We start from the raw sequence: 20,100 nt of genomic DNA, 5'->3' as shown, positions 1-20,100 counted from the left end.
AGTTCATCTTTAATGCTTAAGAAGAAATCTGAGAGATTTTCACCCTCAGGGTATTACATTTATTTGATAAATACATGGAAATAGCGTTTTACAATGAAAGTGTTTCCTCAGCTATAACTCTGTCTTCATACTAGCATAATGCTTTGCTAATTCATACTTAAGCTGTGCTCCCATTCAGATCACTAGCAAAGTTTCCAGTGACCTTGTTGGGAGCAAGAGCGCGCCCTTTCTGGTAGTGTTACTGGGTGCCAAGCAGCAATAGAGGTAATAGTGGGGAGCATTAGTTAAGCCATGTAGTTCAAATTAAACTTTCTGAACAAAGATTGTGAACCAGCCAAACTGCACTTGCAATGCTTCAGAAACAGGCAGGTAGTGGAGAACTCACGAATACTATTTCTTTTTGGCTTTTGAAGAATTCTCTATGGGCGGATGAGAAACAAAACTGGAAGGAAAACTCAGGGCAAATCTGCTGCGGGCACTCGTATGTCAATTGTTCTGAGGTTCCTTGCTGGCTCGCTGCCTGAAGAGATTAGAATGTTCCTGGACCTGCTCTTTGAACCTGTGAAGCACTTCAGTGTTGGTATGCTTCTGCCATTAGAAACTGGGGCTAATAGTTCTTCCCTACCTCACGGATGTGCGGAGGATAAATACTTTGAGGACTGTGAGGGGCTTAGATGTTATGGAAATGGGGGCTTGCGGAAATTAAAGCACCAATGACACTGTTTTTTTTGGGGGTGGGGGGTTGTTTTTAAATAAGAGTCAAGGTTTCCCCTGAGCCCTTGGCCACGGTTTCCCTTCCCTGCTGTACAATGTACTATTATTCCTGTACCGTTACTACAGAACTGAGGCACAGAGAGACTGAGTGACTTACCTAGGGTCACAGGAGGTCTGTGGCAGAGCAGGGAATCAAACCCAGTATGCCAGAGTCCCAGGTTGGCATCCTAACTAGGGTGACCAGATAGCAAGTGTGAAAAATCAGGACAGGGGGTGTGGGTTAATAGGAGCCTATATAAGAAAAAGACCCAAAAATCAGGACTGTCCCTATAAAATTGGGACATCTGGTTACCCTAATCCTAACTACTGTGTTGTCCTTCCTTTCTGAAGGGCTGGTGAGCACAATGCCACAGGGGCATTATGAGGATAAGTGCATACATTGATTGTGAGGCACTCTGACACTACAGCAGTGAGGGCCATATAAGAACCATGATAGACAGCTGGGGCTGTTTGTTAATTTTACATAAGAAGCTGAATTAGGAGCATTTAAATGGCTTGTAATTTAGGGCCAGATTTGCCACCCTTTCTCACATTGAGAGGAACCTCAGACATTGACATTTGGCCTATTGAAATCAGGTCCTTACTTACCAAGGTAAAGATGAACGGATACATTTTCACTGTCCTTCTTTCTGTAGGACTTTGCCAGGTTGCAGTACTCCAAACAATATCAGAACTGGATTTATGTAAAGTCCTGCCTCTAGGCCGCCAGCACAGTCTGTTCAACAGCCTTGAGGTTGTACTGAAAAACATGGGCCATCTGATCACTCAGTACTTACCTGAGATATTACAGATTTTACTTTGTATGACAGCAACAGTATCCCACATCCTTCAACAAAGAGAGAAGGTAAGGAACATGATGGTGTTTGTGTGTGTGTGTGTGTGTGTGTGTTTTTCAACTCTTATTGGTTCAAATTACGCGTAGTGCCAATAAGGAGTAAAGCTTTAGAAACCAGTGAATAACAGAAAGATGGATAAAAGTATAGGCCAGCAACACTGGTCTTAAAATGCCGCAGTGTTTATATAGAAAGAGTATATTGCTGTTAAATAGTTGTTTAAAATGCTGTTAAATTGTTGGCATTTCAGTCAGTCACAGTGTTGAATTTATTTAATAAAACATGCATGTTACACGCAATGTTTTAAAAATTCATACAAACAAGAATTTGAATATCAAATTCATTTTTGTTTAAAACGCTGCATTTCATTAAGCCAAAGTGCACACACTAACTAGAAGTTTGAGGCAACTAGAGCCCTTTCTGGACTTGAATTCAAACAGGTAAAGAAAAATTCTGTTTCTTTTTTTTGGTTTTAATATCATGGTTCCCCTTGTGCTGCTCTAAGTGCTGTAGCAGTGGCCAGCAACAAGGGAAGGGTAATTTTAGGATGGTTACAGTCCATAATCCAGTTTACAGTAGTGCAAAAGTAATTTTATTTGTCTCTAGAGTAATCACTTTTGTACTGTAAAGTTATTCAAGTAATGCCGTCTCTCACCATCAGCTGTGACTGAGTAACTCTTAGAGAGGTATTTGTGGTGCTATGCTGTCACTTGTTAAACTTAATTTAACACTTCATTAGCTAGTGAGGTGTTAAGAGTTCAGAAAAGGATAGGAGAAATCTGTTTATCTTGGATAATCATTACAAGAAATTCCTGTGGGTTTGAGAGTCATTTATTGCAGGATGATATTGCCTAAAGAGTTAAATATCTACTTTTGTAGTTCTGAGCTCAGTTACAGTTTTACTGTTTCCTACTGTTCACTTTCAATATGGAATCTGTCCATGTCCTTAGAGCATGCCCCTTGAGAAGAGGCCTATGTATCTCCTTCCTCTGGCTTGAGTAGACATGGAATCTGATTCAGTTTATTTGGTGTAAAAATTATCATCTGTCATTCGGATTTTTAGTAGCAAAAATCATGCCTCTTGTGATAAAGATTGCGGTTGAGCATTGGACAAGGAGTGAACTAAGCTCAAACAAAACAAGATTAAAGCAGGGGACCTTAAGGGGAAGGACAGCAGAGAAGTTTGTACAAGCAGTGAGATAAGTGCCTGGAAACAAGTTTGGTATAGGCTGAGGAAGAATGGAACCACATCAAAAGAGTGAGGATTGCAGCAGCAGAAGAGGAATCTATGTGTGTGGACAGTACAGCGGGGGGAAATCTAGGGAAAGAGAGGTATTGTGGTGGACCGACGAAGTGCAGGTAGCGATCTGAAATAAGAAAACGGTGCATAAAGAAAGACACAAGCCCATCGAGTGTGAATGAAAGTGAATACAAAGAAGCAAAGTGAGCTGATAAGAAGGCAGTGAAGAAGGACAAAGAGAGTGCTATAGATGACCTGTATACTGAGCTTGTAAACCACCCACATCTGGCTGGCCAAAAGATCTATAGTACTGCAAAAATCAGATGCAAAGGGAAGGAGGATGGGACTGCAGTACAATTTCTAAATGATGACCAGGAGAGACTGCTAGTAACACCTGAAAAAATGAAGGTGAGATGGAAACAATACTTTGAGAGTCTCTTAAATGAGGCAAACCCCTTTTTGGAAGAGTTGCCAGTATCCTAATGTGGTGCCTGAATCTGACACAATGAAGGAAGAGGTGAGAAATGCAGGCTGGATAATGAAGAACAGTAAGATGGTGGGACCGATGAAGTGAAAGTCCTGTGTGAGAGAGGCATAAAATGGATGAACAGAGTGGTTAAAGCAGGGGTCAGCAACCTTCAGTGCACAGCCCATCAGGGTAATCGGCTGGCGGGCTGCGAGACATTTTGTTTACATTGACTGTCTGCAGTCACGGCCCCCTGCAGCTCCCAGTGGCCGCAGTTCGCCGTTCCTGGCCAGTGGGAGCTGCGGGAAGTGGTGTGGGACGCAGAGACGTGCTGGCCGCCGCTTCCCGCAGTTCCCATTGGTTGGGAACAGCGAACTGCGGCCACTGGGAGCTGCAGGGGGCTAGGCCTGTGGACGGTCAACATAAAATGTCTTGTGGCCCGTGCATGGGATTACCCTGATGGGCTGCATGCCGAAGGTTGCCGACCCCTAGTTAAAGCCATATGGCGAGATACGTGAATATCCAAAGATTGGTGCTGGTCTATCTTGGTCCAGGTACATAAGCGGAGGAGCATCCACGAATGTGGGAACTGTTGAAGGATAAAGTTACTGTTACATAGAATGAAAGTACTGGAACACGTCTTGGATGCTAGGATTAGGAAAATGCTGGAACTCCTCCTCAGACAAGAACAGCTCAGCTTTAGGAAAGGATGAGGAACCACAGATGTCATGTTTGTAATTCAGCAAGTGATCGAGAAGCAGTTAGAGTACCAACAGGATCGCTTCTGGGCTCTTGTAGCCCTAGAAAAGGCATAGTATAACATGGACAGAAAGATGCTCACACTAGCGCTGAGGAAATATGGCATGTCTGAGGATATAATATCACCTAAAACAGCGATCTGAACGTGTTTTGGAATGACAAGCCCCTTTGATGTGAAAGTCTGACTGCACCTGGGGCCCTTAGACTGCTGCTGTTTGTTGTGTTGATGGAAGATCTCAATGGGAAAGGTGAGAAGCTGCTATATGCAGATGACATAGCTATAAGGGTGTCCTCAGAAGAAGAGCAAGAGTGACTAGTAAATCAGTGGTAGGGCCAGATAAGCTGGCATGGGAAGAAAATGGATATGACTAAGACCGAGGTAATATGGGTAGGTAGAGGTGCCTCAGGGAAACTGAATATAAAGATTAATGGAGTCTGACTAAACCAGATTGAGCAGTTCAGGTATCTGGACAGTTGGGTTGCGGATAACAGTGAGCACGAATGCGAGATACAGTCCAGACAGGGGAGTTCTGGAAGACAATGGAATAACATCTCACTGACACTGAAAGCCCAACTGTATGTAACAATGGTGTGCCCCGCAGTGCTGTATTGTGCAGAAGCATGGACAGTAAAGAGACAGCAAGTTCAGTGCCTGAAGATACTCGAGATGAGATGTCTTTGTGTAATACAGTCCCACGAAGGGATGGATTGTGATATGGAAGCGTTAGGATGGAAGTCTCAGTCCGTGATGTGGCTGACAAAATCTGGGAAGACATACCGAGTGAATGAAGAGGACCTGGGGAAGATGGTGTGGCAGGAGAGGGTGGTAGGAAAGAGACCCCGAGGAAGCGATGGTGGATTGCATCAAAGAAGATGGTAAGCTGATGGACCTTAGTGCTGCCTCGGACAGACGAAGATGGCAGATGTTTGCACGGTGACCCGACCCCAGATGGTGGGATAAGAGGAAGAAGTAGTACTTTCTAAGTCACTTGGGAGCTTTTGAAAGTGTTACCTAGAGGCCTTGTCTACACTTTGTGGAGTGTAGGGGATGTGTAGGCAGGCTGCAGCCACACTCGCTGCAGTTGTAGCTACTTGTGACAGTGAAAGGCTCTGGCAGCGGGATGCTGCACTGGTAAAAATAGCGTTGTAAAGAGGGGAGGCACTGCATGGGAGTGCGGAGAGCCGTGTAGGGTACATATCCACAGGGTCCTGGTGTGTCTATATTCCACTCACCTAAGTAGAGCCTTGCCATCTGCCATGCTGTTTATACCCATGCTAGGGAGGCATGCGGTGTCTGTACTCCACATGTCGCCATAAATGTAGTCCTTCCCAGAGGAGCCCAGCAGAAAAGGCTGTAATATTATAACCAGATGCCTGCTTAGCATGCTTTATCTCAGTGTTGAATATCTTCCCTAAGGGAAGCTAGAGAATGTAACATCGTTTATGTTAAATGCATGGGTAGCGTAAGTCTTGTTACTACATTTTAGCCTTCCCCTCACTCTGTCTTTGCTGGATTCCTCTCTCTCCCTCTAAGCACGTTTTCATGTGCGAAGAGGAAACTCACCTTTGGTCACTGGTTTTGGTTGTGCTCTTTTTTTGGGGGGGGGGAATTTATTTAATATATTTTCATACAGAAACAGACGACGAATAATACCAAAAAAATGTATGTGAGCTCCAATAGAATTTTGACAAACTGTAAAATCTTTCAGTTGCCTATCTGCAAGACCAGGCAATGCTGCATAGCCATGGCATGTTAGGGTGGGGTAACAGAAGTAAAATAGGAGGGAGGGAGGGGACATGGGAAAAAGAGGAGGGGTTAGGAGGCATGGAGGGTTGGCATTCCGTGAACCATCTCCATATTTTTTATTCAAATGTATCTAGAAATGGGATCCCCATTTCTCTGAATTCATATCATTGCTCTCCGTAGCAACAAGTTATTAATTGAGATAGGGCCAAATTCCACTGCTCTCCTCTGGTGGTACTTTTGAGGACGGGTAGAATGGTACTGTTTGAATGTTGGGACTGGGGTATGTAGATCTGTTAAGGGCAGTGCTAAGAGCTGTAGTAGCCGCTTACAGTGGGTTTGGCCCCAGTCCTTCAGCGAACTATGTGCGAGTAGGCTCTTGTGCCTGTGCCGAGTCCCTGTTAAGCCTTGTGACTCAGTGCAGGACTGGGACCTTAGAAAGTGAAAATCATCTTTCCAAGATAAAGATAACTTGTTCAGGGTAGAAAACAAGAGGAAACAGTGCAGTAGTCCAAGCAAGAGTCACTCATATCCACAATTGATTAAATACAGTATTTCATTGCAGGGTAACTAGCTTATGTTTTTCAGCAAGAATAGATATTTTTGTCTTTCTTTTTTCCAGATCCAGCTATGGTCTATTAACCCACTGAAAAATTTGAGGCGTCTTGGGATCAAACTTGTAGCTGATTTTTTTTCTGATTTTGAGACCTACCGCTTTACAGTAGACGAGATTGATGCCGTTTTTGAGGCAGTGATATGGCCCCAGGTAATGTTGACAGAGTAATACCTTTTATTTTGAGTTATCTAGTATGTAAAGATAAGCAAGTCTGGAAAGAGATTGAAATACTTCTCTGATGGATTGTATATACGTGGGACAACCTATCCTAAATTCTCAATTATTGAGGGACGATCTACACTCATTGCTATACTTGCTTTCCACAAACTATTCTTAATATCACTTTTTATGAGTGATGTATCCGAATATTTGGATGTGGGTATTTAAACTGTATCGTTAAATGTATTAACCTTAATTTGGGATACTGCAGATTATATGCTATATGTTTTGTATGACTTTTTAAACCAAACGTTGTACTTTTGGATAATTTTAAGCATTATATCCAGATGTATAGAAACTCTTTTTTTTTTTTAACACTTGCCTAGAAATCTCTAATTTCATTTGCTTGTATTATGTGTGTGAAGGGCCAATCTTGCGTCGTAATAAGAGGGTCAAGCATCTGATTAATGCTGGGGCTGCTTCTACATTCAAGCCATAATGAAAAATACTTACAGATTAATCTGAATAAAGTTAAAACTCTGTCTCTCTTCTTTAACCATTGAAGCAGACTACTTGCTCTGACACTTCTTGGGGAACAAAATTGTACTGTTGGTATCTGTTATTTGCCTAATCTGTCTAATCTACAATGCCTGAGTATTTACACTTGAAAAACATCTAAATAGTATCAGACAGTACCTTGGTGGGCTAGCTGTTCCTGTTCTGTGGGAGTCTTAACCTATAATATGCCCCCTTCATCCATTTTTGTTCATTTTGCTTATTTATTCCTTCCATTCTTTCATCTACCAGTATGGCAGCTTACATGCTGTATGCAAAGCACATAACCTTGCACCTCAGTTGATTAGGTAGAAGAGAATTTTGGTTTATTGTCCCTCTTAGCCTTTCAACTCTCTCTTTCTATGCCCCCAGCACTGGGAAACTTAGACTCCGATTCAGCAAAGTTCCATAGAAGTCAAAGCACATGCCTCAGTTCAGGATGTGATTAAGTGCTTTGCTGAATCAGTGTCTCAGAGCATTGCGTTTGGAAAGCACCGTGTACATAAGAACAGCCACAACTGGGTCAGACCAAAGGTCCATCTAGCCCAGTATCCTGTCTTCCGACAGTGGCCAATTCCAGGTGCCCCAGAGGGAATGAACAGAACATTCCCTGCTTCTGGCAAACAGAGGCTAGGGACACCATCCCTGCCCATCCTGGCTAATAGCCATTGATGGACCTATCCTGCATGAATTTATCTACTTCTTTTTTGACGCCTGTTACGGTCTTGGCCTTTACAACATCCCCTGGCAAAGAGTTCCACAGGTTGACTGTGCCTTGTATTGCCCTTGTCTGAACCTTTTCCAATTCCACTATATCTTTTTTGAGATGGGGCGACCACATCTGCACGCAGTATTCAGGATGTGGGCGTACCATGGATTTATATAGAGGCAATATGATATTTTCAGTCTTATTATCTATCCCTTTCTTAAAGATTCCCAAAATTGTGTTCGCTTTTTTGACTGCTGCTGCACATTGAGTGGATGTTTTCAGAGAACTATCCACAATGATTCTAAGATCTCTTTCTTGAGTGGTAACAGCTAATTTAGACCCCATCATTTAGTTGGGATTATGTTTTCCAATGTGCATTATTTTGCATTTATCAGCATTGAATTTCATCTGCTATTTTGTCCAGTCACCCAGTTTTGTGAGATCCTTTTGTAGCTCTTCGAAGTCTTCTTTGGACTTAGCTATCTTGAGTAGTTTTGTATCATCTGCAGATTTTGCCACCTCACTGTTTACCCCCTTTTTCCAGATAATTTATGAATATGTTGAATAGGACTGGTCCCATTTGACAATGCTCTGTCATTTCTGTAAATAGGAATTATAACTGGTTTAAAGAAATAATGCTCGTTTCCTGGATGACCTAGTGTATGTCTACACTGTAATTAAAAACCCACAGCTGGCCTGTGCTAGCTGACTCAGGCTCATGGGGCTCAGGCTAAGAAGCTGTTTAACTGCAATGTAGACATTCAGTCTCAGACTGGAGCCTGGGATCTGGGACCCTGGGAGAAACCCAGAACTTGGGCCAAGCCTGAATGTCTGCACCGCAATTAAACAGCCTCTTTAACCTGAATCTTGTGAGCCTGAGTCAGCTGGCACGGGCCTCTGTCAGTATCTAACTGCAGTGTAGACATACTTCCAGAGACCAGCACTATACAATAGGATACCGGCTCCAAAAATAATCCGGTAGCTCCCTCTAGGGGAATTTCAGCCATTGATTCTCTCTGAGATTTTTTTTTGTAGAAGACTCATTTGATTTTGTCCATTATTTTAAAGGCCGTGAAACACCAGGAGGCTTGTGAGATGATGCGGGAGGAGGGAGAATTCTAATCCCTTTGTGCTTGGAATTGGAGTTTCCTAATGTTAACTGCACAAAAATCTACTACTGGGACTCGATATTAACAGTGTAGCAGACTTCCTTCCCATAGGATTGCATTAAAGATACCTCTGTTTCTGATGTGTTCAGAAAAGCGCTGATTTATACAGAGCAGTGGGGCACTCAATCATTTTGGGCAACTGAACAAGCTGTCTAAGACTTACCGGTAGATCTGTTCCCCACCATTGCCTCAATTTCAGTTTTACACAGTCCAATCTGCAGTGCAGACTGAGCAACCGTAAACCCCACTCTCACCATCCTGGTGCATTAAACCGAAAGAACATGGACGATCTCCTGGCTGCCCAGTAGCAGCCAACACGTAGCAGAGGCCTTCTCAGTCATATTGATGCTGCGGATCGTACTGCAGACAGGAATATAAGTGTGAGACAGTCACTTTGGCGGCAGCTGTATGCAAAGCATAAGGGGAGGGAAAATAACTCCCAAGTGGAGGACAAAAATAGTAGGTGGGATAATTTTGTTTTCAAGCTTTTAAGGTGTAACAAAAGATGCTCCCTTACTAGCTATCAGCAGTATTGAAGGGATTAGAAAATGAGCAATTTTTTTTTTTTTTGGAAGATAATTTCTCATTCACAGAGAATTCTTTAAACTTGTTTTCTGTCAAATTTGATGTTTTAAATAGTGATGCGTGGTCACACTGTTTTGTTTTGTGATTTATCCTCTCTTTGTCTTCTAGATCATCAGGCTCGCTTCTGAGAGCCAGTATTCTCCTACTCCGTTACTCAAACTCATTCACATCTGGAGCAAGAATCCCAGGTAAACGTTTCCTTTGCGGAGAAGCACGATGAATGCATCGTGTCTGCTGCGAATCACACACAACAGGGAAAGACAGAGAGACACACATCATTCCTCCCTGCAACCTCAGATTAGTGATTGGGTGGGAAATGGCTGCAAAGAACAGTATTTTTATCAACATGTACATTTAATAATTCCAAGGCCAGAAAGGATCATTGTGATCACTTGTCTGACCTCCTGTATAATCCAGGCCAGAGAACTGCCCCAAAACAATTCCTAGAGCAGATCTTTTAGAAAAACACCCAATCTTGATTTTAAAATGGTCAGTGATGGAGAATCCACCACAACCCTGGGTAAATTGTTCCATTGGTTAATTACTCTCACCATTAAAGAAGGTGATTGTGCACTTCATTTAATGTTACTTAGCTCTTTTTCATGGTAGCTCACAAAGCCGTGACAAAGGACTGTGTCATTATTCCTTTGTTACATATGGGGAAACTGAAGCTCAGAGTGGGGAATTGATTTGCACAAGGTCTCACAACAGGTCAGTGAGAGTACCTGGACTAGAATCCAGGTCTCCAGGCTCCCCATCCTAGGCCTGTAGCCACTGGACCAAGCAGCTGTGCTTGCTTTTTTTTTTTTTTAATTTATTTAAGGAGTGTAATACTAGACTTTCATGTTATTGCTTAACAGTATTTTACATAGGGTATTGAGCCTGAGGGGAAGAAGTGTACAATAGAAAATATACCAAATACCTGAGTTCCAGCCACTCTATTTGAAGTGGTGGTACTTCGATTTTCAGTTACGTTTTCTGACAATGTCAGTGGAAACCTGGGCCTCAACCATGCAGACACACATGCATGTGCTTAACTTCAAATGCGTGAGTAGTCCTATGACCAATTGACTTGTCAATGGGATTATTTGCATGCTCAAAGTTAAACATTTACCTAAGTGTTCGCAGGACTGGGGGTCTTAATTCTGATTTAGTTCCCCAAAGAATAAACAGGGTTTAAAAAACTATAGCTATGTTGTGTCAGGACCCCTCTGTCCCCAGACTATGACTGTAATGCTCCCTAATAATCCAAATGCAACTCCCGATCTTTCCAATTTTTGGAGATTATTCTTTGTAATATCAGGCCGTTTTCCCCACACATGAACAGCCAGGCAGGTTTGTAGCCAACATCTAGCTCAGATTTTGAGGGAAGAGGGATGAGTTAATGGAAAGTGGTAGCCAATCCAGTTTTAAATAAAAATTTTGTGTCCTTCCCCTTTGAACTGTATTGGTTTGTTAATGTTCTGTAGTATCCGCTAGATCCCTGTTTACTATTCATTTACAGAATAACGTGGGTGAATTGGATACAGCTCAAATAGGTAATAAAATGAGTCAGGAGGAGTTGGCCTTTAGATATTTGGGGTGAAATCCTGGCTCTGCCGAAGTCAGTAGGGCCCAGATTTCACCCCAGACTTTTAACTTCCCACCTACTCTCATTTGGTCCCATCACCATAGTATTTCAATGCTTACCTCAAGATTTACTGTTGTCAGAAATGAAGAATGTATTTTCTGTTTTGTACCAAACTGGTCTTGAGTCATAAGAATTTTTCCTTTTTAATGGTCTCTCCCAGAAGGTGGAAGAACATCTCTTTACCTTCAGTCTTTTTCTATGTGACTTTATGGAGAAAATGTTTGTAAAGTTTTAATTAAAAAAAAAAAAAAGCAAACTGTGAATTTTTCTTGTTCTGTGTCTGTTACTCAGGTATTTCCCTTTGCTGGCCAAGCAGAGACCAGAGCACCCAGAATACAATACGCTGTTGAATGTCTTTGCTCTGCTGTCCGCCAAGAATCTCTGTGAGGTAACAGCTGGTGTTGTGATGGATGTGGCTGACAACCTCCTCAACAGTCCAGATTTTGAACCCACAGACCTGGTTTCCAGCTTGACAGTGGCCGACTGTGTTTGTGTAGAGTCTGACACCGATGGAATGACAGAAGGTATGAATGAATAGTAATCCGAATGATGAGGAACTCAACCGTAAGTATGGGTGGATGTTTTGGATCTTGATGGGATATTTTGCGCCTTTGGCAAGAATGCCTTTTTAGAAGGAAAATTCCCTGCTAAGGCTTGTCTTCCCTTAACATGTTCATTCATCCCTGTGCAGACAAGTTCCATATTAGTGTGCTAGTCGCCAGGACCTAGAAAGGTTTATTCTCTGTTAAAGGGGTGGGGGAGAACGTTCATAGTAATGGGTGCATGCCCTTGGTTAAGTTATAATCCGGAGGGCAGCCTTGGCAATTAGGACAAGTGCTTTGCATAAACGTCCACTTAATTTTTTCTTGAAAAATAAATTCACCCAGCCATATACTCATTGCCATTCATTTTAATTGGCACTCCCTTGCAATAAAGACTTGTGGTTCATCACCTTTATCCTTTGCCTGCAGTAACAGGCAGAAGGTGACCGTGCACTTCCTTTAGCATTGGTTTTCAGCAGTTGCCCTCAAAGCCATGACAAAGGAAGGCAGAGATTGTTATCCCCTTGGTACAGATGGGGAAACTGAGGCTCAGAGTGGGGAATTGATTTGCACAAGGTTACACAACAGGTCGCTGTCAGAACTGCAACTAGAACCCAGTCTAGGACTCTGTCCACTGGACCACGATGCAAGAGACTGGCTAAGCCAGAGGGGGGCAAACTATGGCCCACGGGCCACATCCGGCCTGTGGGACCCTTCTGCCCAGCTCCTGAACTCCTGCCCTGGGAGGCTAGTCCCCGGCCCCTCCCCCGCTGTTCCCCTTCCCCCACAGCCTCAGCTCACTGTGCCGCCGGTGCAATGCTCTGGGCGTGGGGTGGCGAGCTCCAGGGCCAGCGCTGCTGCAGACCCCGGCCTGACCCGGTGCTCTGTGCTGCACGGTGGTGTGGCTGGCTCCAGCCAGGTGGTGCGGCTGCCTGTCCTGGTGCTCTGGGCATGGCTGTAGCGCCGCCAGCCACCAGTGCTCTATGTTGCGCGGTAAGGGGGCAGGGAGCAGGGGGGGTTGGATAGAGGCCAGGGGAGTTCAGGGTGGTGGTCAGGGAGCAGGGGTGTGGCTAGGGGGCGGGGAAGTCAGAGGGCAGGAAATGGGTTGAATGGGAGCAGGGGTCCCGGGGCAGTTGGCAGTCAGGAAGAGTGGGGTTGGATGGGACGGTGGGGGCAGTCAGGGGTGGGGTTCTGGAGGTGGACAGGGAGCGGCGGAGTGGATGGGGTAGAGGTTCTGGGGGGGGCATCAGGGAACAGGGGGGGGTTGGATGGGGCAGGAGTCCTGGGGTGGCCATCAGGGGGTAAGAAGCAGGGGAGGTCGGCTAGGGGGCAGGGGCTGGGCCATGCCTGGCTGTTTGGGGGAGGCACAGCCTCCGCTAACCGGCCCTCCATACTTCAGAAACCCGATGCGGCCCTCAGGCCAAAATGTTTGCCCGCCCCGGGCTAAGCCTTCATGTCACAGACTTGTTATTGAACTGATGAGGAGGGGAGCTCTTGAGGGTTGTGGTTTTTTTTTTTTTGAGGGGGGAGGGTGGGGGGTTGTAATAGCCTTCAGTCACATCGAATTTTAAACTCCTGCAGGGCAGGTTTTCAGAGGCATTGAGCACTTGCAGCTCCCGTTGACTCTCCTTTTTGCAATAAAACACCCTGGTAACCACCTTGTATCCATTACAGAGTCCCCCAGCTTGGGTGCACGGTTAATCCTGCCTCATGTTCCTGCAATACTTCAGTATCTCAGCAAAACCATGTTAAATGTGGAAAAGGTGAAAAAGAAAAAGTTTAGAGCGCAAGTCAGCAAAGAGCTCAACATTCTTTCCAAGTAAGTGATTCCTCACGGTTCAAAAGAGAGAAGCTTTGAAACAATGATCCCTCAGGATGGATTGCAAATATAGAATCAGTTGCTTTGAATTTAAATTAGTTGTGACCAAGTAATTTAAAACGCGTGAACTTATGTGTCACTCGACTTCCAGGTCACTGGTGGTCAATTCCCATCACTGCTGACTGAATTTTAAAAGCGTCTGTAAGCAAAACTGGCACAGTGACAGTGACAGGTTTCAGAGTAGCAGCCGTGTTAGTCTGTATCCACAAAAAGAACAGGATCTTAGAGACTAACAAATTTATTTCAGCATAATCTTTCGTGGGCTACAGCTCACTTCTTCGGATGAATAGAATGGAACATATAGTGAGGAGATATATATATATATATATATACACACACACACACACATATAGAGAACATGAAAAGGTGGGAGTTGCCCTACCAACTCTAAGAGGCTAATTATTAAGATGAGCTATTATCAGCAGGAGAAAAAAAAACTTTTGTAGTGATAATCAAGATGGCCCATTTCAGACAGTTTGACAAGTAGGTGTGAGGATACTTAACGTGGGTAAATAGATTCAGTGTGTGTAATGGCTCAGCCATTCCCAGTCTCTATTTAAGGCTAAATTGATGGTATCTAGTCCGCATATTAATTCAAGCTCAGCAGTTTCTCCTTGGAGTCTGTTTTTGAAGCTTTTCTGTTGCAAGATTGCCACCTTGAAGTCTGTTACTGAGTGACCAGAGAGTTGAAGTGTTCTCCTGCTGGTTTTTGATTGTTATGATTCCTGATGTCAGATTTGTGTCCATTTATTCTTTTGCGTAGAGACTGTCTGGTTTGGCCAGTGTACATGGCAGAGGGGCTTTGCTGGCACATGATGGTGTATATCAGATAAATACATTTGTTAGTCTCTAAGGTGCCACAAGTACTCCTGTTCTTTTTACTGTGACAGTGGTGAGTCAGCCTTAGGCTACCACACTATCTGTGCATTGGCAAGTGTCCCCACGAGGAGGTAATTGGTTAAGGAGTGGATGATTAACCAATTAACAAAGTGAATCAGCTCCTCAGCCTAGGAGACAAAAAGAGGGGCATGGAGAAGTCAGGAAGGAAGAGCTGGCGAAGCTCAGAGGGTATGTCTATGCTGCAGTTAAAAAACATGACGGGGCCGTGTCAGATGATTCAGGCTCGTGGGACTGTTTAATTGCTGTGTAGACATTTGGGCTTGGGTTGGAGCCCAGGCTGTAGGATCCTGTGAGGTGGGAGGGTCCCAGAGCTCAGGCTGCAACCCGAGCCCAACTGTCTACACGTAAACAGTCCCTTAGCCTGAACTCAATTCAGCTGGCACTGGCCAGCCGCGAGTGTCTCACTGCAGTGTAGACATACCCTGAGCGCTGAGATCTCTCCCCCCTCTTGCTATGTGCCTTGGGAGAAGGTAAAAGCCTTATGTGGTGTGGAAACAAGTACTTGTATAGCACAGTAAGTAAAGCCGTTGGCATTGAACTTGTTGCTGGTTTGCATGAGGACTGTTTGCGGTGAGAATCCAGGTGAGGGAACCCCGTCCTGTGACAGGCACTCTAGGTATTAATACTACGAGCAATCTGAGACTGCCCCCCTCGGGGCTGTAAAAATATTGAAGTGGTCAAAAGTGGCTGCAGCAGTCTGGCTTGCATGGATACAGCAACTTGTACGTTGGGTTCTTTGCAACTCTCTTCCCAAAGTAGGAAACAAATCATGAATTCGCAGGGCAAACAGTTATACTGTGTTTCCAGCAAAGGAGAAATACAGATCTACATACCCACATAGGCACAGAGTGGATCCAGTTGCCAGATCAAGACCTTTGTTCCTAGACGTAGAAAATTCAAAATCGTAGTCTGAGTACAGATGTCAGCCTTGACTTTGAATTTCTTGCCTTTCACCAATTTGTGTCTCAAACTTCATGTTTAAATGTACTTTAAAATGACGAAGAACAATAAGTGAGGGCTGTAAAACAAGGGAGTCATTGGACTTTTTAATCGAGGCAGATAACTTACCTAGGACTGATTGATTGTCTGTTACACAACTTTGGGTTGAGGGCACTATTTAAATGTATTAAAATGATCAGAATTTTTTTTAATGGAAAATAGTTTAACATATCCACATTGTTTAGTTTTTTATTCTTTTTAACATTCAAAATACTAATGACTATTTTACAGGAGACATATTCTGCCCTCGTATGGCAACTCCTACCTGACTGAAGGCAGAATTTGGCTCTCAGTGACATGCTAGGCATTAGTTTTAAAATTGACCCTTGTGCAATTTAAAATGGGCTGATCCCATTTGATATTTGAATATTCTCTTTAAAAAATCTTCTCTTCAGCTGATTCCACACGTGCTAAATTGCATCCTACTGTTAATGTAAATGTTTGAGGCCCTGATCCTGCCTCTGAGTGTATGGGCCTTATGCCCACAGAGTTCTTTTGAAGTCAGTGGCTCTATGTGAGTTCAGGGGTCCATTCACATGGATCCAATGGCAGCATCAGGGCTTGAGCTTGTAACCCCTAAAAATACAGGTTCAGAAAGGATGTGCTGACATAATTTTCTGTTCTAGCACCAAAGTTTCACAGCCTTTATTGCAGCCCATGAAATCCCTGTTCACTTTGTATGGGTGAGTATGTGGATGCAAGATTAACAAATTAACCTTTTTTTTAAATAATGTAGGATCAGCAAGTTTATACAGGACAAGGGTCAGAGTTCTGTACTCATCAGCCTCCTCCTCCCTTTCCTTCACCAGAGTAGCATTGTGCAGGTAGGTGTTACTTCTTTCAGTGAAACACATTTATTTTCTTTAGTAAATGGGATTGTTTTTATGATGCAGTTAAAAATCTAGCAATTACATGTGAGTTCTTGCAGTCATTCTGAACCATATCTATAGCATATTTCTAGAATGGAACTCTTGGTGCCATGTGCAAGACTACAATAACACCCTGTTTGTCCAGGAAAGGCCTTCCGTTTAATCCCCCTTCTATTCCCACACAAGCTAGTCCGTCATATTAAGCTGCCTCCCTAACAGAATCCGTCTTGGTGGTGGTTCTATCAAGAGAAAACATAGCTGGGGTGGTTGTGCCCCCTCTTTTGCTAAGGGAAGATTTGCAGAAGTACTTCTGTGATTCCTAATGCTTTGACCATTCTCACCACTGAGATGTAGTTTGTTTCTCAAGTAGCAGGAGCCCATGAAATACTCACACTTATTATTGTGACAGTATTAGAGTTTCTGTGATCCATCAGTTGCAGCCACTGAAGAGCAATATAAACACACACCTGAGTAGGTCTGACATTTCTTCAGGTATCCACCAGTGGTGCCTAAGCACATTGTGAGAGGAGAGATAAAGGTAACATAGTATTATACACAGGGTCCTGCTTGTTTGCCAAGCCTCATTTTTCAAAGCAAAACGCCATCCCCGGTGAATGAAGTCCACAGGCCATCCAGCTGTGGGCCCAAGTCATTAAATCAAGATATGGATGCCTTTCTAACGGGTGTGCCAGAGTTCAATTAGAAATTATGGGCTTGATGTAGGAATTACTTGGTGAAATTCTATAGCCTGTGTTATACAGAAGGTCAGACTAGGTTATCATAATAGTCCCTCTGGCCTGAAAATCTACAAATCTATAAGGAAATGTATAAAGTTTCATTAGGAAGACAGTATAACTACATGCTGCTTTTTGACTAGCAGATTAACAGACTTCATTGCTCAGCTCTGCCAGTCCTACTTGCCTTTCATTCGAGAAAGGATCCAAAAGAAATCACCATAGGCATGATTAGTCTTACCTGCTCATACTGTGTGATTAATAGCTAATTAAAACACAGTTATTTCTCCAAGTGCTTATAGGAAATCTGTAATGAGGGAATTGATTTTATGCTTCCAGTCAGTAATTCTCATTTAATATATGTAATGTGGATAAATCAAAAGCTTAAGCTCACACTATGGCATGAGACACTTTTCAAGGAAACTAAATGATTTAACAACTTAGACATCTGTCTCTTTCTTTCAGGATACAGAGATTGACATCCTGGTGACAGTGCAGAACTTGCTGAGGCATTGCTTAAACCCCACAAGCTTCCTTAAGCCTCTGGCAAAACTGTTTTCGATTATCCAGAACAAATTATCTCGACAGACACTCTGCGTGGTTTTTCAGGTATTACATTTTTAAGTGCCTTTCTGTAATTTTCTTATCCTTCTAGTTCTGACAGATAAGGAACAATCATAAGCAAATTCATCTGCATTGTTCCATATAGGCTTATAGATCTTTAAACCTACATCAAGTTATTTAGTATAATAAAAATAATTGTGCCTAACAGCTGTTTTGGCCTGCTGCATTCTGATTGGTGTGCGAATCTATTTAGCTCTATTGCATTTTAAACCTTATCTATAACGAATCCTCTACATGTATGAGCAAAGCTGGATTTTGACTGCCTGAAATAGATATTCTTTTTACTCCCCCACCCCAGCTTGATAAGAATCACCCAAGCTGTTGTCCCTGGAATGACACACGTTATATTTGTTTTCCGCAGGAAATCTGTGGAAGATTAGCATAGATCCAGAAATTAGAAACGTGCACCTTTGAAATCCAAGCAGGAGAGGCACTGGTGTTAAAATGACAAAATGTCAGTTACACTCCTTCACACTCTCCTGTAATTTTTTAACCTGCTTTCTAAAGGGGTCAAAATTAAGAGCCTGATTCTGCTCCAAATTGTAGCAGGAAGAGACTCTAAGGCTCTAATATTTATTTGCTGCATATGATTTAACTAATTTCGGTTTTAACTTTGCCTTTTTTTTTTTTTTAGACTTTATCTGATCTGGAAGGTGAATTGAAATACATTACGGAGGTAGTTAAGGTATGTACATTTTTCATTTACTTTTTTATTCAATGTTTGTGTTGAATCATTTTTTAAAAATTATTTTAAATTAATGATTTGTTGTTCGTCTCTGTAAGTTGAATGCCTTTGATCAACGACATCTCGATGATATCAATTTTGATGTTCGCTTGTCAGCGTTCCAAGCAATCACTTCTCAGATCAAAGAAATGCAAAGAGTGGACATCAACTTTCTTATTCCAGTTATGCATAACTGTTTCTACACCATACAGGTTAGTGGAAAGTTTCTCCTCGTGTTAACATAGGGCTTGTGTAATTGTTACTTTCCAGTTCTTTTGCTAGTTTTTGGTGCCAAGAAATAGCATCTGTAAAATGGTTTCCTTTTCACAAAAGCCAAGATTTGACTCTTCCCTGGCGATGTCCATGCTGCGTTTTCGATGAATGTTCTGACAGGCAAGCACAGTGCAGCAAGAGGAATACGAAGGGCCTAACACTGGCCGAAGGCGCCGCTTCAGCACAGAGCCGAGGACCTCTGTGATGAGTCTGGGCTGCACAGCCACAGAGGCACACTGGGAATCTTGAAAAGCTGCTTTTCTCTCAGTGGCAGCTACATGGACCCCATTCTGACACTCAATGAAGTCCAGTGAGAGTCTTTACATTGAGTTCAACGGGCCATTGGATCTGGGCCATAGCTTCTCCTGGGAAGGGGATAGAAAGTTTTGTATAACTTTTGGATCCATGGTGGGCTTTGTTATAATATTTCAAATGGTACCACCCAGTCTAGATTTGTGGAGAGTAGATGTTCTCTCTGTTACAGCTCTCTGAAACAGGTGAGTTGGGGTGGAGGAGGGGGAGAATGGTAATCAAGTTTTGAAGCTGTAGCTTATGGTGAAATATAGAGATGTTGTTTCTAGACTTATGTGATATGATCTTTTTACCATCTCAGTTAGGGGACATGTCTTTAAGTGACAGTGCCAGCCTGTGCTTGACCAGTATTATCCATCGAATAGCAGAAATCAGCCACTCAGAAGATGAATACAAAGAAATAATCCAGCACACTCTCCTGCTGTCTTTGAGAAAAGGACTGAAGAGCAAGACTGAGGTAAGCACTTCGGGTCATAATGATCATCCTCTGGTTATGCTGATGATTAGGGCCCTACCAAATGTATGGTCCATTTTGATCAATTTCTTGGCCAGAGGGTTTTAAAATTGGCCAGTTTCACATTTTCAGCTGTTTACATCTGAAATTTCAGGGTGTTGTAACCCTGGGGGTCCCAACCCAAAAGGTATGCGGAGGTGGGTCTGATCTCCCTCCTCTCCCACCCCCAGCAGCCCTGCAGGGGAAGAACAAGACCTGTCCCTCCCCAGCCCAGCAGGGACATGCAGCTAGGATCCCCCTGCTGGGGCGCTCCCAGCAGCAAGGGAGAGATCAGATTTCATGGGGAAGGGCTTATGCTGTGAAATTGATAGGGCCATGCTGATGATATTAGAATCCATGAGTCATTTGATCATCTTTACCATTGTAATGGCAAACAGGAGTGGTTTAATGCACAGAAAATTTATTCTTGGATTTAAATCTTTAAAAACAGCCCACCCTCTTTTCTGTATTTCCCTGCATAACTTAGCTTTCCTCTAGGTAGCCCTTTGGGG

General features: G+C 43.2%; 1 protein-coding gene across 1 annotated transcript in view; it reads left to right on the top strand.

The window, feature by feature from the left end:
• UTP20 (UTP20 small subunit processome component) overlaps positions 1 to 20,100 on the top strand; it is an 81,393-nt gene that overhangs the window by 31,264 nt on the left and 30,029 nt on the right. The window contains exons 26-36 of the mRNA XM_039494378.1: positions 414 to 580; positions 1,410 to 1,618; positions 6,439 to 6,582; positions 9,718 to 9,797; positions 11,531 to 11,763; positions 13,456 to 13,600; positions 16,296 to 16,383; positions 17,628 to 17,771; positions 18,421 to 18,471; positions 18,570 to 18,722; positions 19,397 to 19,552. Coding sequence (XP_039350312.1) covers positions 414 to 580; positions 1,410 to 1,618; positions 6,439 to 6,582; positions 9,718 to 9,797; positions 11,531 to 11,763; positions 13,456 to 13,600; positions 16,296 to 16,383; positions 17,628 to 17,771; positions 18,421 to 18,471; positions 18,570 to 18,722; positions 19,397 to 19,552 — 1,570 coding nt within the window. The remainder of the gene's footprint in view (positions 1 to 413; positions 581 to 1,409; positions 1,619 to 6,438; positions 6,583 to 9,717; positions 9,798 to 11,530; positions 11,764 to 13,455; positions 13,601 to 16,295; positions 16,384 to 17,627; positions 17,772 to 18,420; positions 18,472 to 18,569; positions 18,723 to 19,396; positions 19,553 to 20,100) is intronic.

The sequence above is a fragment of the Mauremys reevesii genome, linkage group 1 (genome assembly GCF_016161935.1).
Source record: "Mauremys reevesii isolate NIE-2019 linkage group 1, ASM1616193v1, whole genome shotgun sequence".
NCBI classification, from domain to species: domain Eukaryota; kingdom Metazoa; phylum Chordata; order Testudines; family Geoemydidae; genus Mauremys; species Mauremys reevesii.
The sequence above is the reverse complement of the archived record's forward strand: the minus strand, read 5'-3'. Positions and strand labels throughout refer to the sequence as shown.